The sequence below is a fragment of the Zootoca vivipara genome, chromosome 5 (assembly GCF_963506605.1).
Source record: "Zootoca vivipara chromosome 5, rZooViv1.1, whole genome shotgun sequence".
NCBI classification, from domain to species: domain Eukaryota; kingdom Metazoa; phylum Chordata; class Lepidosauria; order Squamata; family Lacertidae; genus Zootoca; species Zootoca vivipara.
In genome coordinates this window covers 75,016,374-75,043,923 of record NC_083280.1, presented here as the reverse complement: position 1 = coordinate 75,043,923, position 27,550 = coordinate 75,016,374, and the positions used below count along the sequence as shown (strand labels likewise).

Here is a 27,550-nt window from a genome sequence, read left to right as displayed (position 1 = left end):
CCTTCTAAATCTGGCCCGCGGATGGTCCAGGAATCAGCATGTTTTTACATGAGTAGAATGTGTTCTTTTATTTAAAATGCATCTCTGGGTTATTTGTGGGGCATAGGAATTCATTCATATTTCCCCCCCAAAAAAATATAGTCCGGCCCCCCACAAGGTCTGAGGGACAGTGGACCGGCCCCCTGCTGAAAAAGTTTGCTGACCCCTGATGTAGGGGGTCAGTTGCAGGGTTATCCGATTACATGCCCTGAGGTAAGAGATCAATGAACTCAGATGGTAGGGACAAAACACTGTGGTACCCAGGCCTATTTAAAGGGTTCTCCCTGTAAGAAAAATACTGGGGCCTAATTTGAATTATAGAGTGCCTGGTATCTGGTAGGCGGGGCCTGTGCATTTTTTTTTTTTTTGCTTTTATGCTCTGGAATCAGCCCTTCCCTTCAGTGCGTGTTCTGTTAAGAATGTCAGTTGAGAGAGACCAACTGCCTCTTCTTGTTTTATTGCCTCAGACTTGCCTCTCGATGTTGTTTTAGTTTCTCTGGGGGAACCTTTCTTACAGTTTTTTTCTCAGTTCATTATTAAAGCTTGTTTACATTTATGTGAGCCACTTATGTGTCATGTTTGATAGGTGGGGGTGTGTGGATTGACACCTTTTGGGGTGCAGATACCCACTGTGGGCAGGCGGATATGGTTATTGGCTAGTAGAAATTGCCAACAGGATTTCTCTTTCTGCCAAACATTTGAGTTTGTGGATTCATGAACTGATTGGAGTAGGTGCTGAGCAAAACCGATTGCAAGAAAGCAGTTTCTCTCTAGAATTCTGAAAGCTCGTTGGCCTATAATAAACAACAATTCTGATATTTAACAGTCTGGTGTTTCTAAGTCCACTGAACCGTTTAAAAACCGAATTCTACAGCCAACTGTCACAACTTAAAACTTTCCATGTTGCATGTCATTTCTCCAGCAACAGGATAATTGCTAACTGGCAGACTGTCAACTAAAACCCAACACAATGTATCTTTCTGGCTTCAGTTAGGAATAAACGACAATTTCCCACTCTCTGAACAGTTTATTTACAATCCAAGTGTTTAAAATAGAGCGTTCGTACGTTTACATTTCTTCCGATAAACAGTTTTTTCATATCCTGACTATTTTTGGGGAATTTAGCTGGAGTCATAAACTGCTGAACCACTTTAATGCACCTACCTTGTAAACGAAAGTGAGCTCATGCCATACATTTTCCAGATGTACAATCTACAGAAATGTGCTTGCCAGTCAGGAATTTCCACCCACCAGTAAATACGCTAAAATAGACACATGTTTATTGCTATGTGTGACAAAATGCACTTGCAAGGCGTATGTATTTTACTCTACGTATGCAGGAAATTAGATGCAGCCCTAAGTTAGACAGATAAAAAGGGCGAGGCTACAGGTAGAATTTGAAATCACTAGCAGTTCAATATATTAAGCTAAATTGCTCCCAGATAAAAGTATCTTTCAAGTTAAATGTAAGGGGCACAAAGTGGATATCTAAGGTATTTTAACTTCATTTTCTTTTATTAGCAGAACATAAATATATATACAGTATGCTAAAATAAACTGTATTTTATTCAATCACCAAGAATAATTTAAAAAAGCAAATAGAAGGAGGATATGTAAGCACAAAGAGACTGGGCTGCAATCATGAAAAGAACATAATGTGCATTATACTATGAAAAATTAACCTTCATTATTTTAAAAGGCAAATAATTCATTACTGTGGCAAGTGAACCAAAACAAACTAAAATGTCAGCACTGGTGCCCAATACTAGATTTTAAGATGCCCTTACAAAAGTCCAAAATACTTGGATAACAGCTTCATATTGGATAATACTTCATATCTGCATGTGAAGTTTGCATCAAAGTAACCATATGCTTTTGCACAAACAAGTACTGAATTTGCACAGATTAATTTTGCCAAATTAGAGAATTTTAGATTCTAAATAATGACAAATATATAATTAAATTTACTGCTTCAAGCCTGCAGGCTTCCTATAGACATCTAGTTGGCCACTATGGGAACAGGATGCTGGGTCTCGGATCTGATCCAGCAGGGCTCTTAACAATTTTCTGGTTACCAAAACAACAAACAACAACATCATCAACAACAACCATTCCAAAAAACCAATGTTTCATTAGATGCTTTCAAGGTGAACAGTGGGTTGCAACTTGTTTATTCTCCAGAAATGGAACTCTGTGAGGTGTAATCTACAGCACCCATAATTCTTTGAGGGAAAGAATGTGTTTCAAATATGCTTTAAAGGTATATTACGTACAGTACAGTACACAGTGTCCTTTCACCCCATGTTGGAGCACACAGACAGCTCAGGCTTACAGCTTTCATTTCTGAAGGACGTTTTACAGAGCTTTCTCTAAACTCCACAAAACCAAGCTAGAGGTCTAAGAGGGGGTGGGTGTAGAGCCAACCTAGGTTATGCCAAATAACTCAAATCACCTCCAGAGTCCAATTAAATACATTTATCCAAAAACCAAGCATAAAGTAATTCAGAAGTGGGGAATTGCAAGAATGAAAAGAAAACACAAAATCAACTAGCTAAGCTTTACGTATAAGGAAGCTTAAAATAGGCAAAACAAAAAAAAGTGGTGCAAAACAGTTTGCAGATAAGTGAACGGAAGCTGGCCTGAGTTTCATTTGCTGCCCACACAAAAAGCAAAGGAATTGGGTTTTCCTGTTTATTGGGTTTTCCTGTTTTAGTGTGTGTGGGAATACTCCAATAAGATGGCCTCACGTGCTTTTATTAGCTATTTGCCGAGTCAGGGGGAGGGGAGGCAACATTTGAATGTGGAATGATGTAGATCCACTTTCTCCAACCTGGTGTGTTCTAGTTATTTTGTACTACTGGCTGGGGCTGATGGGAGGCATCTGCAGAGCACAAAGTTGGATAAGACTGATCTTGGTTTTTCGTATCTATAGGAGGACACTCATATGTCTAGACTTGTCGCTTTGTTCGGGGCCTTACTATATAGGGAGTTTTTCATCACAATCACCAGCATTCCATCATGGATCCCAAAGGAACGTACATTGAGTTCCCTGGCAGGTACTGACCAGACCCAAGCCTGCTTAACTTTGGCTTGATGATGGTCTCATGTGTCTTCATTCCATACTATGGGGCTCTTAAGGTATCAACACACCCATGGAACATCAAAGGAAAGTATGTGTCAAAAACATGTTTGGCTTTGGATATAGAACATAGATTCACAAAGCTGGAAGGAACCCTGAGTCATCTAGCTTGGGGGATGACGACAGACAGGTATCAGGTACATCTCCTCACTGTATATTACATTCAAAAGTGACAAGAGATTATATCATCATTGCAAGCATAGCCTCAAGAGCAGAGTTCCTGCACCTTCAGAACCATTGCTGGTATATGCAAAAACCAATCAAGTGTCCTGAATGCTGGCGTACTCCGAGATATGTCCCTACTGGCTTCACTGCTTGCACTAAGCAGAAAGTTCTGTTGACCACAGTCTCGAGGGCAACACTAGAGAGGAATCAAGCAGTCCCATAGTCAAATACAAGTTAAGTTCCAATGCAATGAGAAAGGTTCAAAGTCAAACCGTAAAGCCAGGTTCCTGTCTCTGAAGATGATCCAGGATTAGAATCCTAAGGTTAGTGTTGAAATCAGTCTGGTGGAGTTCCCAAAACAGTCAAGAGAGGGTACATCAATGGTCAAAGTTGAGCAGACACAGTGTCTCTGCCTTGCTTCTCTTTTTATTCTTCCCAATCTTATTTGATGCACCTTAGCTTGCTCCAGCTGAGTAGCTCTCCCCTTAACGAAGCATGTGATCACCTGCTGTGAGCTTAATCAAGCTAGTAAGCTGGGCTGTGTTCTCTTGCCTGCCTCAAGTCTCCTAAAGTGTACTTCCTGCTGTTCACAACTGCTCAGAGCTTGTCATGTTTGTGGAGAAGGGGGCATCTCCAGTTTTGGTGATGTGTCCACTTTCCCTGGCTCCCACAAACATCCTCTGATGCCCATTGAGTACCTACTAAGTCCCCAGGCTCCTCTTCCCCATCTTCAGCTTGTCATGGTGTGTACAAATTATGGCTGCACCCCTTGCTGGGATCCTCTTCCTCTTTCTTGGTGTCCTGCTAGTTCATAACATCAAGACTGTCATATGGTTGGATTTTTATTTATTTATTTGTAAAGAAGATCTGTTGTTTCTAAAGTTACAATATTCTGTTCTGAAAGAAGTTCATAAGAAGCATCATAAGAAACCCGGTTCTTTTGATTGTGCTTTCTGAATTTGCTTTGACAAAACGCACTTAACTGGAAACTAAATTGACTGGCTCGCCAAAAGCATAACAGGAGGAGAGAGTATGGCCTAGCAGGTTATTGGCTCATTTCCCAATTCCTCTTCTTATACTCCCGTACAGACTTCATAGAATTATTTTCTGCAATGCCCTGCAGCCTAAATGTGAGATTACAAGAATCCAATAATAATTAAGAGGGTGGTTGTGAGTGCAACCAAGATTTCCACTTCTGGAATTTTTTAAGATTCCCTTTTCGTTATTCCAAATTGGAAGACCGCAACAAAGCAACGGTACGTCAAGCTTATACTTCCCATAAAGTTAATTATAAGATGACCTTCCATGTCTCTTCCCCCTGTCCTTTAAGCATGGCAACAGGGAAAGGCAACATTGATTTCCAAGAGTTGTGTACATTCCGATACTGGAAGTCAACCTACCTTTACGTAACAATTGTGGCTGACCAACTTTTTAAGCAGCAGTCTTTGAGTCACTTAACAGGGAGAAAACCTAATTTTCTTTAATGTCCTTCCTTCCAAGTAAAAAGTGTGTAGGATTTCACTGTTAAAAGAGAGAGAAGCCTGTGTGTAGCTTGGGCCTCTCTCTGTATTGTTCCAACTGATTTTCATCTTGTATTCTTACATTGTTGCAAACCAGCAGCTTTCAGCCTTTTCTGATCTGGCACCCAAATTTAACTCAAACATGCATTTAGCTATCATTTCTTAACTGACAACAGCAGCACCGCCACCGTACAAATACATTTTTTAAAATGTATTTATACGGTGGTAGTGCTCCTGCTGTGACCTAAGCTGCAATTAGGCTGTGGCCTGTTTTTAGGTACCAATCCACCAGTTGAAGATCAGTGTTCTGACCCACCTTGGAATGGAAACGAAATCCAATTTAAAATAATAATTCAGCAGCAATGGCAGCAGCACAGCAAGTCACCCTCACAACATACTCATTTTGACCAGGTTTGTGCTTCTCTTTAACCCATCTAAATTAACAGTCACATGAAAGGTGACATAGTTTAACTCCTCACTTTTACTGCCATCACAATTTGTTTAGTATTTCTATATACAAAGAAACCCTGAAGCTGGTTCACACTAGTTTTTGTTGATAGGTCCCATGCCCTCCAGCTGTACAAGAGGCAACATGAACAAGTACACACACACTTTCATCTTACTGGACATTTCCCAGGCTATATTTCTTAGCCAGAAGCACAAAGGGTCAGCTAATTTGGCTGAGATGGGTGCAGATTCTCAGATGCAACTGCTTTCAAGACTTCAGCGCAGAATAGGACTGCCTCAGGTTTGAAGAGGTCCTGGTCAAGGTGCCCTCCTCTTATTTATTTTTTAATAAATGATTTTTATTGGTTTTACATATAATCACATTACATAACATTGTACCCTCCCTATTTTATCTCTTTGGCTCAACTGAGTCTGACTTTTCTCCCTCCCATTTGATGGTTTACAAAATTAAACTTTACATCTTTACATTTTGCTTTGTTTCCTATCATTGTTGTATCATTACCTAAAATATTATATTTCTCAACCTGAATAGGTAGCAATTTCATTTTACAAATCTTCAGAGAACCCTGCTATTGATGTCAATTGCTTACAATTGTCTTCCAAATATAATATAAATTTGTTCCAGTCCTGTTGGAATGCTTGGTCTCGCTGGCTCTGGATTCTTCCCATCAGTTTCGCCAGTTCTGCAAAGTCCATCAGCTTCATCTGCCACTCTTCTTTTGTTGGTAACTCCTGTTGTTTCCATCTTTGGGCTAACAAAGTTCATGCCGCAGTTGTTGCATATAAGAACAATTTTTTATCTTGTCTCAGTATCTCTCTACCCACTATACAGTACTCAATAAAAAAAAGCTTCTGGTTTTTAAGCAAAAGTGTTTTTAGACATTTTAACTCATTATATATCATTTCCCAGAAAGCTTTTACCTCTTTACATGTCCCCCCCCAATATGGGAAAAAGTACCTTCCTTTCCCTTACATTTCCAACATTCACTTTCTGTTCTATACATTTTGGCCAATTTAACTGGTGTTAAATACCACCTATGGGTGCCCTCCTCTCACTCCACAAAAATATTTACTGGGCTGCAAAGGAGAAAATGGCAGCAGTCTCTGGTGCTGAGCAGGAGTTCAGCCTCCTGTTGCAACCTTCTTGATTATTCTGGAATGCCTCTGGGGAAATGTAGGGAGAGCAGCATTATGAGGTAATGAAGAAGGGGATTGGCTGCGTCAGAGTGCTGGGCTCTAAAATATGTATTCCTTCGCCCTCAAAAAAGGGAAGCTGTCTACAGCCACAGTAGGCCCTCTGAGGACCACTGACCCTGGTATTTGCCAGGAGCGGATACCAGACAACTTTATCACGGGCATGGGAATGCTGTCACGCCACCTGTGCCAGGGCCAATAAATTGAAGCCAGGAATGGGTTATTCAGATAATGTGTGGCTCAGAAGGTACAGACTCCTCTTGAGCTCTCCTTTTTAGCCTCTCAATCACTCTGTGAGGTAGGTTAGGCTGAGTGTGTGTGACTGGCCTAAGATCACCCAGTGAGCCTCATGGTACATGGGGATTCAAACAGCACAGGCAGGTCCATTAGGGACCAGTCAGGATATGTGTGCAAGCCTTGCTTTATGTGAGGGTGCGCTACAGATTATTGGCAGACTGAAAACTGTCACTTGAAGGTTGGATTCTAAAAATTTTGCAGACATGCAATTTCCAATGGCAGGTGCTTTTTTTTGTTCATGTTTTTTTTTTAACAATCCTCCACGTTATTTACAGTCTGAAATGGTAGAAACCCAAAAACTCTGTTCCATGTGATTTAAGTGTATAAGCAAGGAAAAAAATATGCATCTGGCAGAAGTCCAAATTCACAGCACAAGGGGAAGTTTTCTTCAACAGTTTTCAAATCCTTATTTACACTCCAGGAATTAAGCATTAAACTAGTCTGTGATTTAGAAAAAAAACAAACACCCCCCTCTTCCTGAATACCAGGAAATAATCCTAGCGAGTTACTTAATAGGTTGAGGAATTTGACTTGATACTTTAATATGTTGTCATGGCTTCTGCTTGTTTTGGAAAGAGGCAAACAGAGTTATACATTCATTTAAATGAAGCTGGTATGACAGCTACAGCTCATTAAAGTCTGCTAAAATTGTTTCTGTTTAAACAGAAAGAAATGCACCCTCTTACATTAGGCTGAGATATGTTGCGTTAAGGCTACTGGCAAAAGGAACTGGCAATAAAGATGTGTGAATCTTTCATTTAAGGGTAAAGGGCTTAGCTGTACTTTTACCTGTATGACATGCAGTGCTTTGCAGCTCCTTTAGAAGGCTGAGCATGCAGGCTCCTGTAGCCGAGTTGCTCCCATGATGTGTCCCCACTTTTATATAAGACCATAAATTCCATCTTTGACAAGCAGCCAACAAGGAACCGCCCTGCAGGAGACGACCAGTGCACATCTAGTTCCACATTCCGTTCCCAAGGGTCCAAGAGAGTTAAGAATACTGATCTACCTCACAGTCCTGTCTATGAAGCTTCCTGACCACTAACAGAATATGAACACCAAGTATTCTTGCTACTAGCGAAAGGTATGAAGATTTGAAGAGCAGGAATGGAAGGTTGGGATTCACTCCAGCTCTTCTAGATGCCTCACAGCACTGCAAAATAATCTCCAGGTTCGCCCAGCCCCCTTCTGTTGCCTCCAGTGCAATGGCTACTCTTTGCACAGAACAGGGATGGAGAACCTAGCATCCTCCAGATGTTGGCCTACACCTCCCATCATTCCTGCTCACTGGGACTGATGGGATCAAGAGTCCAACATCTGGAGGACCATAGGTTCCTCTTTTGTGCCACAGAAGGCGACATCACTGAGATGATGCTCACTGCCCCCTAGTGACCCTAGCCATTGAGAACTGAGCAGCATCCCTTCTGTGTCACTTTTCATTCTAGGAACTCAATTTTACACATACAGATTTAACAGCTAGGCCGTTAACGATCTAGCATACCACCCTCACTCCAAACTCTGTGCAAGGGAGGAATACAAACAATATAGGGGATACAAAAATAACCACTAAGCCCTACACAATCAGCTATGTTTTACCTTCTTGAGAATGGTAAAAAAAAGTTCAGGGAGTGTTTTTCTCAGTTGAAATGTGCTTTAGAAACAGTATCCAATCACTTCTAGTAGCAATGCTGGGAAAGAAAATGAGGTTCCACCAGATTATGTCTTAATCCACATACAGTAGCTGCTTCCATAAAATGTCAAGCAAACTACCAGTAACAATGCATTTTGGATTATCTGCCTCTCAGCCCTGCTCATGCTATGCAAACAAGTCTGCTGGTGAGATAACCAGATGACATTCACTGTAGCAGCACTTTTCTTCTTCTTCAAAGTAAGAGTGGCTGGTTAGTCTAGCAAGTTGAAACAGGAAATTAGAACAAGTGAAGAAGTGTTTGCAGCACAGAGTGACTGCTACACCAGAGAGGAAACTGAGCAGCAGCTGAAAGCTGAGGCTTTGCAACTCTGAGAAAGGCAGCGTGGTGACGTCAGAAGTATAAGGGGTCAACAACAATTCAACAAGATACCTTGTTCTAGTTGTGTAAGACAAGAAAAAAGAATCCCTTGATAGAATGGGAGCTCTAGTCTGAATGAGCTTCTCTAGCCTACAGATGACTGTATAAAAGTTGAGGTACAAATTCTTAGCTGCACAAATCTGCCAATACTTATTTGAATAAGAATGCATACCACTCTATTTTTTACTTGGTTTTCAGCTAATGAGTATCAGAAGACGAACAAATGGGGGAAAATTCATCACAGCACACATAAAAGATGCTCAAACTGGATTACAGGACTTCAGTTTTAGACAGCATTCCCGGATTAAAGTTAAATTGCACTGTTTTGGCTTTTAAGCACCACAACAGAACCTCATCCGTTGTCCATCCATGTTCCACTGTTGCTTTCTAAGTTACAACCAACATAACATAACATCATTTGTCGAAACACACACAAAACTACACAAGGAGAAAATGTGGGAGCAGAATTAGATGTTAAGCAGCCCGCAATAGACACAAGTTATTACTTTTAAGGAATAAATGCATTTTCTATTTGTTAAATGGATAATCAAAAGCAATAATGGTGACTAATATGGACTATTTCTAGTCAGGTGAAATGTCACCTTTGACTCCCCACATACCTCATTTACCCGGGACCTCGGAGTGCAACTTGAAATGAGATCCCAGGTAAATGAGAACCCCCTTTGACTGTGGCTCGTACCTGTGCAAAAATACCACTTAATCAAGGCTGAACAGTGAGGGGAGAATTTCATGGAATTGGAGTTGCACTTCTAAGGCTCATTTGCCAATTCTGGTTCACAAGGAACCAGACTTCCACCCGGTTCTATGGCTGTTCAAGAGAAGCCACCAAAACAGAATGTTAACAACACACAGAGAGCTGGTTCACATGACGTGGTAAGCTAAACCTTGTTTTGGGGAGACCACATAAATTTGTGGGCTTCTGGAGAGGTGCTTTCAGCTGCTTTACTCCTCCCTAGTCCTTTCCCCTGTTAAGCTGTGGGAAGCTAAGCTGAGGTTTGGTGGAGCAAGTAGCCCAAACTGGGATCTGTGGTCAAGCTCCCTCCTCACCACAAGCTGCAGCCAAGATTTTTTCAACACCACCATGGTTATTTTTGGATTCATATTTTGCACTGTCGAAATGGCCTGATCTGTGGTTTGATGTTGGCTTAAGGGGAATTCCATATAAGAGCTGTGCAAATTCAGGCTTGTTTTTTTTGGTTGTTGCTTTTTTAAAAATTAATCCACATTATGTAAAAGCTGTTGAGCAGGAGCACCAAGAAAAAAGCACCTGCGTAAGTAGATAGGTGCCCTACCGAGGCGAAAAAAGTGACACTTTGTTACACTGCAAAGTGAAACCAAACAATTTATTTGTGCTAAATGAATGGAAAGAATGTATTTCAGAATACATTTCTTTATACATTGTACCGGCTTATGCTGCTAAATATGCATTTGCTATTGTCATCTAACTTTTCTCTGCAATCTGTTCCTTTTCTACCAAGCAATACAACATTTTCGGCTGTTACACCAATATGCTGCTATAATGTGCACCTTCAATCATATTTTCTTCTGATTTTTCTTTGAATGCTTAAAATATTGGTTCAAACATTCAGGAGGGGGGGTGTCACACAATATATTTTAAACAAGGGGAGGGGGGGGAAATCAGCCTTTTTAATACAATTTGCTTTTCTAAAGCAGAGAGCACACTTTAATCAGCCACAAGGATCTTGTTGGCAGAACCACACTTATAGAAGATCATTGTGATGAAAACAACAGTACGGACAGTTTTACAGGTCAACATGAATGAGAAATGAAACAATCAACTTTTAAGGTCCATGGATCAATACATTCTATATACTCTGACAAGTCAGGCTTCCCACATTGTACTTCAGACTGTACCACACACTGGAGAAAAGGTATGGATTTGTCAATGTATGTTTGCTGCTGTGTCGGAAAATTAAGGGATAATTATTATTTTTTAAAAAGTGAGCTTGGGCATTAAGGTGTCAGACTTTCACTTTTGCACTAAAAGCTGTATTTTTTTATTACTGAACTGTAGTGCTGATTTACTTTATATGCTTGAAACACACTATAATATTTAGGAGTTCGTAACATACAGCTCGTGCCTGTAATTTTATATGCAAGTTGTCATGAAAAAATATAAAAAGCTGTCCCTTTTATTTTACAAACCTAGAAGCCTGGGGGAAAAGAAAAAATAATATATATATAAAGCTTTGGGAGCTCAGCAAAGCAATGCCATAATACCAAACAAAGTAGCAAATGTTCCAGCCAGAGGATGGACAGACATGTAAGTTCAAGTAAAACACTGATGGAATTTTTCTTTTAATTTAAAATTAGTGTTGCAGATCCACAACACTGGCTGCGTTTTACGGCAACTTCAAACACAGCACACTTCCTACGTGGAAAGCACATCCATGTTAAAAAAAAACCCCACCGTGAAAACCACCACATGTATTCATGTGATTATCTACATGCAGGTTTCATGTTTCCCCCACCCCCTTGCACAGAAGGGATTTCCATGTAGGAGATGTGCTAACATTTGAGCCTTGGACAAACTTGTACAACACAATTAAACAGTGAAGCCTCAAAAACTTCAGTGCAAATAAGTCAAATCCAAATATACCATTGTAAGCCTTTGGCTTGTAGTAAACTGCTCTGTGTTATGAGTCCAACTCGGAATACAGATTTGCTGAGCACATGCACTAAGGCTGAGAAGAAGGGTGCATTGAATGTTGAAAAGTGGCTGGCGACTGGACCGCAGGCTGCACAGGGGGTGGCGGAGGTGGAGGGGCAGGCTGCAGCGGGGTCTGTGTATTGGGAGAAGGAGGAGGAGTGGGACGCTTGAATTTGTCAGGGCTGTTGCTTCTTCGGGGCGATGGTCTCTGTGAAAGAAAACAACGGAGCCAGAGTTTTGACCAGCATAGACTCATGTTACAAGACAGGGACACTCTCGCCTTTTGACACACTTAAACTAAAATTCATTCCTGGTGGGGAAATTCAAACAGGGGAAAAAGTAACATGGGTCTCAAGCTGGACTTTTCCAACCGTTGACTATTTTGTACATAGCCCTCTGTCCTCTTAGCAGGATACTGCGATGCTGCCATCATATGACGTGTCCCATGCAGGGCAAAATGAGAAGAACAAATGCTACTTACACAGTGGAAATACAAAATGGTAGCAGAAAGCTTGAAAGCAGCTGAAAGTAATGGCTCTTTTCTAGAAGAACTGAATTTGAATTACACCTGGATAACAACACACAATGTTTCAACTCTAATGATGTAGTAGCTGAACACTAAACCAATAGTTTCAAACCATGGTTTTGAGACAATTCCTTCTTGGCACTAACCACAACTTTCCTCGCTTTGGACTGTGGCTGGAGTAAATTAAAAAAGGAAGGAAGGAAGTTACAAGTGAGGGGAGGAAACTCTTTAAGTGTATCGATTAGATGTTAACTGTATTTTTGTTTTAATGTTTAAGAGAAACTGTTACAGAGATAAGCAATCGAAGGTCAAGGACTCCAAAGGCTTCCCATCATAGCTCCTGACCTCACTCCATCCAATTCTTGGACCACTTTTTCTCCAGATGATACTCAGGGAAAGGACTGTTTCAAAACCTGCCCCTCAAGAGGCTCTATCAAGGATTCTCCCCTTATACCCATCCCTGCTCTCAACTATCACAAAGCCTTTATCACTGTTTGCATTCGGTGGAAGAGGCCTATGGAGCCCTTTGCCAGAGTTTTGTTTGGGAGTGAGTCAATAGGTATAACGTCACTGTTGCTACCCTTCTCCCCTTGTGGCTGAGCAGTGAATCATCATTATCATCATAGCTCCACAATTGCATTGTGGAGGGTTGGGCCAGATGACCCTTGGGGTCCCTTCCAACTCTATAATACTATGAGTCTGTGAAAACTGAGGAAACAGAATGGAACTAAGAATGGAAGAAGACAAGAAGAAGAGTTTGGATTTGATATCCCGCTTTATCACTAACCGAAGGAGTCTCAAAGCGGCTAACAATCTCCTTTCCTCTCCTCCCCCACAACAAACACCCTGTGAGGTGGGTGGGGCTGAGAAACTTCAGAGAAGTGTGAGTAGCCCAAGGTCATCCAGCAGCTGCATGTGGAGGAGCGGAGACGCGAACCCGGTTCACCAGATTACAAGTCTACTGCTCTTAACCACTAAACCACACTGGCTCTCAGTCAAAAGCTTGGAGTCAAAAGCTTGAAAACCATCGTCCAAAATGGAAAGAACTGCAAGGGACAGATGATTTGCTTGTCCAGGAACCCAATACAAAGTGGGGAAAGAGACTGGGCATTGGTGGGCCTTGCAGGCTCAGAGCCAATAAGTAAGTATGTTGGGCCAGCTCCGAGGCTTCCTGGCTTTTCAGACCGGAATACACTCAGACAGCTGGAGATCTTAACAAAGAGGTCTAATCTTTCTAGTCTATTTGGCAGAAAATGGGTGAAAGTACACAATTACTGAATGACAGTATATGTAGGATATCTACAAGAACACCTAATCCTGGAAAAATATGGGATGATACATCTGTCAAGGTGGTGAAAGATGTGAAAAGCAGCATTTCTCTCTTGGGGAGCAGGAACTACTTTCATCATATCACTGCTCTGATCCTCAATGTAGCCAAGCTTCTTTCTTCCACCATTTTCATTTCTAACACTTGCTGCTCCTGGTACTATTCCTCCTCCTCCTCCTCCTCTTCTTTTTATAAAAAAACCTTTTTATTTAAGTAGAAAGCAGTTAATAAACTGAATGTTATAGGAAACCATAGCAGCTGAACTGGCGCATGAAAGGCACCTGATGGAGGTAGGTAGGTCGTAGGTGAAACTATCCTGCCCCCAAATCTGAGCCACACTATCTTGCAGCAACAGATCCATCTATAGGTCACAGTCATTACTGATTTTGGAAGTGAGGGAGGAAGGCATGCACTATTCTTTATCCTGGAGCAAAAATCTAAATGTTTTATCTAGTGCAAAAAGGGAAGCATGGAATGAATGGCGGTCTGGTTGAAGACACTTAAATGGAACAAGCATAGAATATATATTCCCCCTCCCCGCAAAAATGTGTAAGAGATTATGATGTTCAGTTCTTAAATACTCACTGTAACACCATGGGATGGTCCCATATGCTGCACATGAAGGCCTGGGTTGTTATAATAAGACACGCCGGCTCTGGTGTGTGGAGTTGGGGGAGTAAAGCCAACTGTGTGACTTGCATACGAGAGACCTAAAATAATGAAAGCAAGACCGTGTAGGTTTACAAATGCTAATGTGCTCAGATACCAAATTACCCAGCACCTTATAAAAAAGAAAGCAACAGGCATTATCTCCTAACCTGAGCAAAGTGCATTAGGACACCTGTTTGCACAATTATTATGCTTAGTGGAATTGACAAAGCAAGGTATGATTGAGTTATTTTAATTTCTAGCCTGCCCCATTCCAAACACTTAGCACCATATTTCTCACACAGTTGGGTCCTGCACATCTGCTTCTCACCACCAACAGCTGGGCTTCCTAAGCTACACTGAAGGGTTATGAAAAAAGGACAAAACTTACAAACAAATTTAGTAAAAAAGTATGCATTCCAATACGTCCATGCATTTAAAATGTTTCAATCCCATTTACTGGCTAACTACACACAAAAGCTCTGACAGAATTCAGGACACATCAAAAGTTTCCGCTTAATGCTTTTGTAAAAAGAAAGATTAGATAAATATAAATATTATCACAATACATTTAAAAATAAAGAAGAAAGTGGTGCATATATTTACCAGGTGATATAGGTCTGCTAGAACTTGGTGAAGGTGTATATGGAATTGGACTGGACACAGTGCGTGGTCTTAATCCTTGTGCAGACATCTCATTAAAATATCTATTTTAAGAGATAAACATGGATGAGTTTCCTCTTTCCAAGAACTATTGCTTAAGTTTTATTTTTAGGTTCCCCTCCAGCATATGTCCTGTGTACCACGAGACAAATACTGGAAGATACTAGAGCAGCATCAGTAGTTAGCAAGGCTGCAATGTTTAGTTAAATCACTGGTGAACTAACGTGATCTGAATGCAGGAGTACACTCCCTTCCTATGGTTTCCAGCAACTGGAAAGTATTATTACCTCTGACCATGGAGGTGGAGCATAGCCATCAGGGCTAGTAGCCATGGATAGCCTTATCCTAAATGAGTTGGTCTAATCCTCTTCTAAATAAAGCCGTCTAGGTTGGTGATCAACTAGTTTTAAAAGGTTTTTAAAGTAGTAATTTATTTTACAAAAGTACTGATGCGAGAACTAAATGGTGGGAAGCACCATTTCCAGAAAGGCAATGCCTCCCTTCAATGACAAAGCAAGGAAAGCTCTACCGCAGTGTGTTATGTGTGTTTGCTTTCTTTCCGAGGAATTGTTCATAAGCAAAGTTATGCATATCAATTGAAGCCAGTGCAGTGACGAAATGCAGAAGGGACTCAGATTCATCTGACTGGGTGCCAGCCATAACAGATCTATTGTGTGCTCCTTCCTCTCGGCAGTCCTCAACACAGACTAGCTTAATTCACAAATGCCAGGAAGTGCACCAAGAAGTTGCTACTCAAAAGGAACTGAGAAGAGTGGTCAGTTTTTAGAAGCTCAAATCTTGTTATGCTCTGGCCTGAATGGCTCGACTGTTACTTTGATTTAATATACATCACTTGCTAAGTTATCCCTACACTGGACAGCTGCCTAAAACATCAGACCTGTCACAACCCGCCCCCCTGCCCTACAGCTAATTACAACTTACCTTGTCTCCCAGTATCATTATGCTGTCTTTCCCCTCCCTAGCTCCACCAAGTCAGCTGATGGGAAATGCGCAGAGTAATAATACGGGACATAAAGGACAGCGTCCAATACATGACAGAGGGGGGAAACTTGACAAGGGATGTCATTTTTTTTATGGCAGTACCATATTTAGAAACCTGGTTTTTAGACTGCTTTTGATTTCTTACTGCAGCACCTAAATATACGGGCAACACAAACCTCTCATCGTCCATTTCCAAACTCGATTCACTTTCTGACAGCTGTCTGCACAAGGCTTCTCTTCGCTCCATCTCTCTCTGTAATTTTCTTTGGAGCCTTAAGTTCTCTTCTCTCATGTGGCGTTCTTCCTCCAAATACTGTGCCATCTTCTCTGAATCTGAAGAATCAAAAATTTGATTAGCCTTTTTATTACTAAACTCAAGTTTTGTTCTGGAGGCATAGTAAAATACAGGTAGATGTTTAGAGTTCTGATCTTGCCTTTGCCAAGTGATGAGAATGTGGATTGATTTGATCCCATGCGACCCCCATTTGACAAGCTCATATGTAGCAGAGATGCAGAGTTCATTGTAAAGGGAAAATGGAAGTTTTTGGTCTTTTTGGTCAGGCAGGCTGATTTGCAAGTATTAAATGATGGGTTGGGTCAATGATAGGAACCTGTGGCCCTCCAGATGTTATGGACTACAACTCCCATCATCGCTGACCACTGGCCATACTAGCTGGGTCTAATGGGAGCTGGAGTCCAACAACATCTGGATGGCCACAGGCTTCCCATTCTGGGTTAAAATGGTAGTCTGAACTAGATCTGTCGCTCCATTTTCAAGTAGCAGTACAGAAAGACTCTCCACTTTGAAGAAGTGATGAAATTAGAACCAGGCATTCAGCTGAAAGCTTTAATTTTGGAGAGACTGCTACCTACTGGACAGCAGTGGTTTGCTATTACTACATTAATGAGAAGAACTGTTTGGGTCGAGGCATCATTTAAAATGTATTAGCCTTTTAAAAGGATAAATTAAAACTTGAAACCCTTTCACACTTACAGAAATCCCCAAGCGCATAAGGCATGATTTACCTATTTGCATCTGTTGACTCCCTCCCCCTGGAATTCCACCCAATTTATTTTCACAAAAAGAGTAGATGGTTAGTAACTAACTAGTTGATGGCTTGACCTCTCCTCCCTATACCAGAATTTTGCTTTGTTGCTAGTAATAGTGCCTAATATTTAAAATTATTAAATTATTAAAAAAATAACTAGCAAGATGATGTGGTGTGTTACAGAGACGTGAAAGGGGGAAATCATCATTATCCTCACCACCACAAAAACATCCCCCCAACTCTCAAGTCTGGTTCACTGCTAACAATATTAGTGACTGTATTACACAGTATTAATTGTTCATGATATTGGTGATGCTGCTGATTCTTTTGGGGAGGTAAGAGGGACCATCAGCATCCTGGATAGGCTGGGCTGTATCCAATGTTGGTTGTACTCAAAGTATACTCATTGAAAGTGAGGGGGGTTGTTGGTTTTGTCTGTTTTTATTCTACTATGTATTTTGTATTCTCAATTTTTAATTTCCCCCCTGTTGTGAACTGCCTTGGGATTTTCGGATGAAGGGCGGTATACAAATTTAATAAATAACAAACTAATAATAACTGTGTGATAAGTTAGCTTCAAATACACTGAATGGGCCAAGGCCCACCCAGCAAATTTCACGACTGAGTATAGAAGCCTCTACTGTCCAATACAATCCTAGGGGTATCTTTTACGGAAAGGCTGTGTGTATAAATGTTAAAAACCATGATGACTGCACCCCACCAGCTCTGTTTGACTGCATAAATGTCCCCCATTGCATATGACCACCATGATGCGGAAACAAGATCAGAAGACCTGGAGGTATGGGGCAACACTGTTGTGGGGAGGAATCCCAGAGAAAAGGCTCCTGGGCCAGAAAGGTAATGCGAGAGGGCATTCAAGTAGAATTAATTTCAGTCCCAGCTGAAATTTGATGGCAGAGATAAGAAGAGCCCTATTGGTCAGGCCAATGACAGTTTGTTCTTATAAATCCATTTTATTAAGAATTTTCAACATATGATAAATAAAAACACTATTCAAAATAACAACATAAAAAGAAAAATAAAGGAGGGAGAGGAAAGAAAGAAAAAAGGAAGAAGAGAAATAAAATAATATAATGAAGCACAGAGTTGTGTATATAGCCCTCCATGAGATCTTTAATTTTCAATCCACATACAGAGAACTGAATCATCGCAGCTCTCACCTGGGAGAGCTTCCCTCTTCCTCAGTCTCACACCTTGAGAAAAGCTACTCGAGGACAAAGGCATTTTGTTCTCATGGTGGCCCATCAACTGCCCACAAACAGGACAAGGGTACAACAGAACTCTCTCCTAGGTCATTTGGACCATTCTGAAGTTACAGCAGCTCCCAAAGACCTCCTGTATTTTATTGCAGCTCTTCTGTTAGTTAGGATCTTTTTATGATTGCTTTTGGTGGCATATGCAATGATAAATCAACCACATCCACGCATGCAGAGCTTCACTTGTTCATCAGGTCACTCAAGGAGAAGAACGGAATGTTCAGAAGATGAAGAGCAAAACCAAGATCCATCCTCGTGGCAATAAATCAGGCCAGCATTTGCACATAGCTATTACTCAGAGCCCTTGTTCCCACTTTTAAGCACAGTAAAGTAAAGGCAATGCATAGAAGAGACTGACAAGTACAAAGAGATTAATGTCATCTCCTTTGAGGGATGAAGAATATTAATTTTCTGAACTTGCATACAAGGTCTCAGTATACAACGTATTTTCTCCTCCAAATGGTAAGAATATCTTATTCAAAACATTATTCCCCAGAAAGCAAAGCTGGAAAAAATCCACTGCTATTCCAAAATGCTTTATTAGATTTTAAATTAAAAATATGAGAGTAAGAATTAAAGGACCAAACAGGGGTATCACATTCATCAAGATGACTACACAGGCATCCAAGAGCAGTGAGAACTGGCAATTGTTTGCACAGTTCTTCCCCACTCCACCCCAAGGAAATAATAACATTAAACTATTGTTCATATTAAATCTGAGATAAGGTCCTGGGCAGACTTTAGCCTCTGCCCCAATCCCATCTCTAAACACAATAAAACTGATATAAGCCTTCATTCTTGCACACTTAAGTCTCTGTTCTCCCCACCACATGCAGATGAGAAACCAAAATTGGGAGTAATAATAATAAAAACATTCTTCTGAGTATCAGATTCAATGGGTGATATCCAACAAAGTCATACTCAGAGTTTATATTTTAAGTCCACTTTTCAATAGGTCTATTCCAACTATGACCAACAATGGATATCGCCCTTAAAACCCGCCCCCAAACCCATAGACACACGCAGTTAAATCTCACTTTAAAGAACAGCTATTTGTTTAAATTCAGATATCGCAAGGATGAGGCCAATATAAAATTAAATTAAATTCAATATAAAATTAAATTAAATTCAAGGCTCTGTCAAATGCAATGAACTGATGCCTGTTGCTCTGGCAATAGGTCACTTATTTATTGTTATTTATGGACTATTAGTCACCACGTGTGCACGTTAAATGCGCAAGACAGTGTTTCTCCATAAGATGTCCACACTTGTTCCTTGAAGGCTATGATGTTGTAGTACAAAAGGCATGTGGGTTGCAAGACCAGCGATCTTAGATTATGCTCCTAGGCAGTTGCAGGACCCAGGGATGGCCCCAAACTGCTTGCTGGCTGAAGGACAAAACTAGGCACACCCCATTCCACCTAATGACTCTGAACAGACTGGCAGCTGAAATTGTTTTAACTTTTTACACATGGAAATGTTTTTGATTGTTTGTATATATAAAATAGTTTTAAACTGTCTTCATTATCCTCCCCCCCCCTTTCAATATGAAATCCCTTTGAGCTATTTGATGGGAAGTGATTAATAAATGAAATCAAATGAATAACTCAAGAGGAAGCTGCTTTGTACCCCTCCCCCCAGCACTGAGGGTTCCTCACCCTGCAAAATGGTAGGGACGGTTCTGGAAGAATCTTACGGGTGGTGTTCAACTAAAGTGCTTTTGCTGGCACAAGGATTTCTGCTTGAGCAGTGGAACTTCTCCTTGTCACCAGAGGGTTGGGGAACCCCCAGAACAGATTTAGGGTGCAAGTGGGGTGTATATTTCATTGGATACTGTCCAATATGTTTTCACTATAGCAATCAAACTAGCGTACTACTGTATATTTACTGAAGGCAAAGCAGTATGATTGCATTTTAGCAAAGATGACATATTCAAATGTATAAGATCACATGTAACTTTGTAACAAAATTGTTTCTGCCCAAAGGATTTGTCCAACTAAAATTTGTTCAGCTACCCAAGCGGAACAAAAGAAAGTGGTTTAGCATACTACAAATGAATTACTGCATTTCTGACTTGGGCCTCGAGTTATTATTTTCAACTTGAAAAGGAGCCGGTTCATGAAAAGCACATCTCAGCATTATGAGTAAGACCACATAGCCAAGGCAAACAGGACTTACGCTGTAACTGTGCAGCTCTGAGTTGTTTCTTTAACCTCTCTACTTCATTCTTTAGAAACCTGATATGCCGCATCATATTCTCTGGCGAGTCTATCTCCATTGATATGTCCCTTGGAGATGGAGGAGCAGAAACAGGCTGGTCTAATTTCTCCTGCAAAATTCTGAAATTAAGATAAATGAGATTTTATCTTCTGACATCAAACTTCCAAACTGGTACATTCTGCTTCAATTCTTTGTAATATTACACCAACAGATAAACAGCAAGGTGGTTTGAAATTGTCAGTATTTTTTCTGGTAAACTCATTTCCTGAAAAATTAACATGGTGTGTTGTTTACCATTCAGCTTCAACCAGGGATCATGCGAGTTTTCTAAAGCATTGAGGGAATGGGGACTTAATGACAAACCATGGTTTGTCAGACCATACTTTTACCTAATGTGGAGTCTTTGCTTTGCCAATTCAACAAACTGCAAATACAGTATTAAAACTTCCTTACAGAAATGTAAGGAAAGGAGCCATCACATTTTAGTATTCTTCTATCAACAGACAATAGAGAAGGCCACAGATGAATTCTAGAGAATCTCTAATAGGTTTAAAGACTTCAGTATAGGTTACTTTTAACAATGGTTTAAAAACCTGGCCGAACTTTTACTCCCCTCTTTCTGGCTCTGTGCAAGAAGTAAAAATACCACTCAGCATTGATCCTATAAACGAAACAAAGCTGATGGGAAGAAGAGTGAAGTTTTAATGATATATTTAAGATGTCAGGGTCCACATTGCTGCTACAACTGATGTAGTAGTCATCACTTTCAAACATTTTTATAGTGTTTCAGAATGTTCAAGGTGCTTCTGATACTTAATCTAATTATTATCATATTGCAGAATGGGGGTCTGGAGCTGAAAGACAAGGACGGCAAATGCCCAAGGCCACCTAGTTAGTTCATGGCAGACACTAAATTTGAATAACATATTTCCTGATACATGATGGATGGAAAATATAATGCAATTACCAGCCATACCTTCAGTCTTGTAGTCAATACTTGCTGAGGTGGTATCTTATGAGCTTTGTTTTATTTCTTTTTTAACCTGATCAGAAATTTGTAGTAGGATTTAGGGGATTAGCTGAATTTTCCCCAATACTTGTGACGCTAATTCAAATAATCAAATTACAACATGGCTAGATGAATACTTTATTTAAGTTACCACTTTGAAAACTATCATTTTAATTCACCTAGTGTCTTCACATGCTCTTAATGGACAAGTCAACATTAATGTATTCAAAAAGTTGTTTTAAGGTTCCTTTTACATATCACTAATATGAAAAGCAATTTCTTGCTCATTTTGTATTTTAAGAAAAAAATCTATCCAATAAATCAGATGGCCACAATTTGACCACATAGCTAGCACTGAGAACTCCATGCTTAAAAACAACAACATTTCAAGCAAACTGGAGCAAAAAAACACATGACATACTATATCACATAGCCAAGCCATTAAAAAAGCATTTCCAGCTCAATGTGATCTGAAAGATCAAATAAACTGTCATGAGGCTCTAACCTCTTCATTAACTAGATTAACAACAGCACCATCACAAATATTCATAGCCTCAAAGACTTGAGTAGTTCTGTGAAATCCACTGAATGCTGCAAAATGTCAGTTCCTATGAAGATCCAGACTAGTCAGGATTATTACATGAATATTAATGTTTTTGTTTTCAAGTGAGTTTCGTAACATTAAGGCGAAGCTCGTCACAGGACACAGAAGATGACTACCGGTGAATAAGCACCAACAGGCATCCCACTCTGCTCCTTGCCGCATGACTCAGCAACCTTCTCTATAGTCCTTCTCAAGCATTTGCCTGAACATGTGAACATTAAAAGCTTGTTGAGGGGCAGGCTGCGCAAGCAAGCCTCACTCCCAAGGTCCACAAGTATGGGGGCTGCAGAGGCCTCGAAGAGCACTCACTTCAAATGCATCTAGCGCTAAGGTCAGAGGAGGCCATACATCATTGAGAGCAGGCTTGTGTGCATAGTTCTTACATAATATTAATTAACCCTGGTATGTTCAGACAGATGCCTGAAGAGGGTTCTTATCTTCAATAAAACACTTACTATTTGCATCAATGTATGCAAAAAAAATGTGGCTTTCCTATTTTAATTACTATATTAGTACTTAAATAGCTTTCTTTTAGAGAAAAGGTATTGTGAAATATCAAGTTTTACCACACTTTTTGGGGGGGGGGGGAAGCTGCAGAAAGAAAGCCATGACAGACCGTTTTTCTGCCTCAAGTTTATCCATTCTCTTCCAGAGACGATTCACTAGTGCTTCTTGTTCTTGTTCTAGGGTGTTTTCAAGATCTATCTTCTCACGTCTTAGCTAGGAAAAAGAAATTGCGGATAAAAAGAGAGTGATTAGAACTGCTGTTTCAGATTAGCATTTCACTGCAGAATCATAATTCGGAAAGGGGGAAATAATTCCAATCGTCATTGACTAAATAATTGTAATCAAAGTAATGGATGCTAAAGAAGACATATTTAGATGGCCTTTACTTGTCATAAACCATATCTATTAAAAAATAATAACCCGACCCACCTTAAAAAGGAAGCAGTCCTACATGGCAGAAGAGAAACAGCCTAAATGTGAAGGTAGTTTCATTAAAACTACTATCTGAATGATTTTGGACTCTGATTTCCCAATGATTAACCGCTCTGGTACCATTCACCGCAGAAAATGAACTTTACACCAAGAAAATGAACTTTACACATAGTGACATACCTTTGAAATCTGAGGAAGAAATCATGAAATAGCACCATTTCCAAGGAACATTCTTGGAAGGAAAAGCGTGACTGTCCCCATTGGCCATGATGTACCTTTGTTCCCAGTGGTCAGTCTGTCACAAATTTCAAAGGGATTCTACAGGGCTGCTGAGGGCAGCAAGCTGCCATTTGAAGTGGTGACAAAGCTTTTCCTTTAAGTTAAAAATTAGGAAAAAGCAGCCCCATGTCTCCATAACTTTAAAAGTAAGCCTACACCATCTGATTTCACCCACCCTTGAAAGCCGCAAACATTCTCTCCCCTCCCTTTGCAAGGCTGAATGGTCCCATACAAACTGAGAGATATACTGTGGTCCATTGGGCTTGAGACTATAATGCCAAATACTTACTGAATCTTACTCCAAAAATGAAACAAAAACAAAATAGTAGTCTTGCTCTATTTTATCTATTTCATTTAGATCCCATCAAGGCTTTGTACACTGGGATCCCAGGAAATCTGCCATTCAACTAACCAGATCTAGACAGGCTTAGTTTTAGCAAGGTTGCTATATCCCAGTAGTATTCAATGTTTTCAGATCTAGGACCTACATGTAACCCAAATTTGAACTTCGGGACAATCATTTTTTTTACCATATATAGTATTGTGATCCATCATAGATGAAGCCGGGACCCAGCAGTGCGTCCCAACGCACCAGTTGAAGACCAATGCTGTACATATGACTTCCAATCACATCATGGGACTGTAGCTTTCACAGATTAACGACATTTTTTTTTTTACATATATGGAAACTTGTATGTTCATGATAGAACCAACATATTACAGGGTAACTCAGTTGCCTGGAAAACTTCGGTCCGGGGAAAAGGATGGAATTTGATACTGATACCTCAAAAACTTGTATTTGTCAACTACCCAAAACCGAAGGCCTTTCTATGCATCTTCTGGACATCTTAAATGATATGCTGCCAAGGTGTAGTAAACCCAAATGACATTGCTTCCATAGAGTACTTATACTACGGTATGATGGTTATTCGGTACAAGTAATGACTACCTTTCACGATCAGATCAGAACCTGGCTAAATTTATCCACAGATTAAGACATCTATTCCTGAAGAAAAGGATAATAATATCAAGACTTTTCGAAAATAGGTTACCAATGACCCTATCCTCTGCTACCAAGTGCAACAAATCATTGATAGAACCAGAACAGAAACCAGCTCTGTATTTTTACTACCCAGCATAAATCTTCCTCTAGCAGGGGAAAAAAGTTACTCTGAAGCCCACTAGCTCAACAGTCTCTTGAATATCACTGGCAGGCAGGGCTCAAACCTCAGGAATGCCAGATGTTAAGATCTTTGCCAGCCACCTCAAACAAGAACCAGTTTTTCACTCAAAGTGACTACTGAAAAGCCTGCATCTGCTTGTCAAGTAGATGTCTAAAGCAGCGTTTCTCAACCGCTGTTCTGCGGCACACTAGTGTGCCGCGAGACGCTGGCTGGTGTGCCGCGACGTGCGGCGACGAGAAGGGCGTTTTGCATTGTCATGTGCCTGGCGGCCGCCAATAATCAACACTGACCCGCCGGAAAGCGATATTTCTCCTCCTCTTTCCCAAAGCTCAGTGCAAACGAGCCTGGCGGCCGCCAATACACAACACTGACCCGCCGGACGGCTTGTGAAGCCTTATTACAGGAGATTGCAACCAACACAGCAATTGGCAAGCGTTTCTTACAGTCATAATTATAGTCAATATAGGGCGGCACAGAGTTAATTTTTTAAACTTTTTTAATGGTGGTGTGCCTCGTGATTTTTTTCACAGAACAAGTGTGCCGTGGCCCAAAAACGGTTGAGAAACACTGGTCTAAAGATTTGCCAGCTGTGCGGCTGAGGGAAACAAAAACGTCATGAAACTGGTGGCACACAGAAGGAGGGAAGGAAGGAAGGGACTGTAGTGATTGCAAGTGAACTAAAAAGACACATCAAGGAGGGTCCTTCTTTTCTGCAACAGCATATAGGTGCTCCCAGCTCTCCTTGTCAGGTGATTCCTGGGAAAAGGAAACACCCCAAAAGCAGGGTGCTTCAGCTTCTTGGGTCACAGTGCTGCCAAGGTGCAGCTGCTGGGTCAACCTCTGAACCTTTCCTGTTCCATCCACACTAACAGCAGAAACCTTGGCTGGACACTTGCATTTGGGGATGGATCAGTACTGGTATCATGGCAAGTGGTGTTCACCTTTTCCCTCTACACTGTGTTCCCAATGGAAATCCTCCCCAAGAGATTATTTGCCTTGGGGTGGAAGCTGCGCTTAATCTACACCTGGGTGGGCAGTATGGAGACTGTAGCAGTCGTCTTCCATAATTCTGATCCAGACAGCCCTTCACGGCCTCACTTTTTGAAGCCGCAAGTGCAAGCTACCTGCTTTAATGAATTGCACAGTTTGGTTTAGAAGCTGGGGGAACTAAGGTTGTGGACTTGGAGAAGGACCACAGGATACTGTCCACAGAGAGGAGCTATTTTAGATACCTGGTTCTAGGTCTGCACGTCCACTGGGCATATCACGCACACTGATGGCTCAACAGCCAGGCTGAATGGTAGGAATGTAAACACACAGCAAACATTGTTCCCGTGTGTACTGCAAAGGGATGCAGATTCCATTAGGGAGCATGCCACAGAGCACTCCTATAAAGCCTTTGGATTAATCCCAGAAATTTAATGGCAATGTTAAAGCCTGCAGTACAGTGGATGCTCGGGTTGTGAACGTGATCTGTGCGGGAGGCACGTTCGGAACCCGCATTTGGAACCCGTAGCGCACGCGCAAGGCGTGATTTAGTGCTTCTGCGCAACCTGAAAAAGTGCAGCCCGAAGTGTCTGTAACCCGAGGTATGACTGTATATGGCTAATAGGCTTAATCAAATTTTTCCACATCTAAAGACAAATACTAACATACCTGACATTTGTTCAACTATGGCTGTCAGCATTATAAATCTGTAGAGAATATTTTTTGAATGATCATGGTTCTCACTTCTATCAAAGGTTTCTATTTCCATGTGTGCTAATCCAGTTGTTGTTCATTTCCTACACCACGGGGGACCAGTCAAACTACAGCAGCAGACCAGTCAATAAAAACTAAAGAAACCTGCACATTCCCTTTGTGCACAGAATTGCTACTTCAGCATGCCATGCTGGAAAAAATGGGAAGGCAATGCATTTACCATTTCCACATAAGCAGCTTGTGTGCTGCTTTTTTCTAGATCAATGGAAGCTGTTCAGCACCTCAAAGTTATTTGAAGATAATCTCACAGAATGTGGAACTGCAAGTCACATGATGTTCACTTTCACGGAATCCGACTTGTTGCATATCAACCAGAGATTGTGGTTTATAACTCTTGATAAATCCACTTCCTAACCTCTGGTTTGAAGTTGATTTGCTTTGAAACTAACCAGAAGTTGTTATAAGTCATGGTCTCTGGTTCCTATGCAACAAAAAGTCAGGATTCTGAGAAAGTGAGAGTAAAGGATGTCACAGTCCTCCTCTTAAGTCAGCCTGGGAAGAGGAGATGGAAGGGAGTGAAGTGCATGAGTCTGAGTTGTGTGTGGGGTTTGTTCCAGCTCTTGCATATAAGGCTAAACCATGGTTTAGCATTGCATGCTAACTGGGCCAATATGTATCATTTACCAGGAATCATTCTGGAATGTGAACCATTGGAACAAACCTCTCTTTGTTGCAACTCCCAGTTATCAGTGGAGAGTTGCTTTAGGTTTAAAAACAGAACACAACCTAAAACAAGTCAGCAAAAAATGTGCTAAATGTACCAGACACAACGACCTTACTTTAAGGTTAAATGACAGAACCATTTTACATTTTAAATTTAAAACAGAATGTAGTTGTCATCACATGAACAAGTTTTAGACTGATTTAGTATGATTTCTTATACAGAAGTCTGTGTGTATTGCTATTATTCTACAGAAATCCTTTGTAATAGTGTTTGTTTTTGCTAAATTTTAACCTGTTTTTGGGTGAAATGGATACAACAAACTGGCTTACAACGCAAACAAACAACCACACACTTGTGTAAACGTCTCCTTCCCAATTTAAATTGCAATTAAAATAAGGGAGAAAAACACACAAAGACCATCACACATGACCAACTCCAGTAACGCTGTATCTGTAATGGATATTGAAGACAAAGGCAGGGTAGACAGGAAGATCTTAACTCATCCAAAAAACCTGCAGTAAACCAGCAATCATTGGAACAGAAACAATTGCACTTGAATTAGGCAACAACTGCCACCTAGAGGCCATTTCTTTTACTTCAATTAACCTTGATGCAATATATATACAGTAGCTAAGCTGTATGATAGATTCTTCTTATCGTTCCTGTTTATTACAATTTGGTGGGATGCAACACAAAAGTGTTTAATGCCCAACATTTTAACCAGATTAGCTCAGTCAGCTTCAAAGAATTCACTGGCACAAGTGCAATACAATATGGGTAGGGTTGCTATATTTCAAAAAGTAAAATTCCTGACA

The 27,550-nt window shown here is 40.7% G+C and overlaps 1 protein-coding gene across 1 annotated transcript in view; it reads right to left on the bottom strand.

Annotated features, from left to right (window-relative positions):
* Window positions 1–11,403: 11,403 nt before the first annotated feature.
* The window catches only part of CCDC6 (coiled-coil domain containing 6), a 39,631-nt gene continuing 23,484 nt past the window's right edge, over window positions 11,404–27,550 (bottom strand). The window contains exons 4-9 of the mRNA XM_035138100.2: window positions 22,525–22,628; window positions 20,254–20,414; window positions 15,926–16,082; window positions 14,691–14,791; window positions 14,022–14,146; window positions 11,404–11,791 (exon numbers count right to left, since the gene is read on the bottom strand). Coding sequence (XP_034993991.1) covers window positions 11,612–11,791; window positions 14,022–14,146; window positions 14,691–14,791; window positions 15,926–16,082; window positions 20,254–20,414; window positions 22,525–22,628 — 828 coding nt within the window. The 3' untranslated portion in view covers window positions 11,404–11,611. The remainder of the gene's footprint in view (window positions 11,792–14,021; window positions 14,147–14,690; window positions 14,792–15,925; window positions 16,083–20,253; window positions 20,415–22,524; window positions 22,629–27,550) is intronic.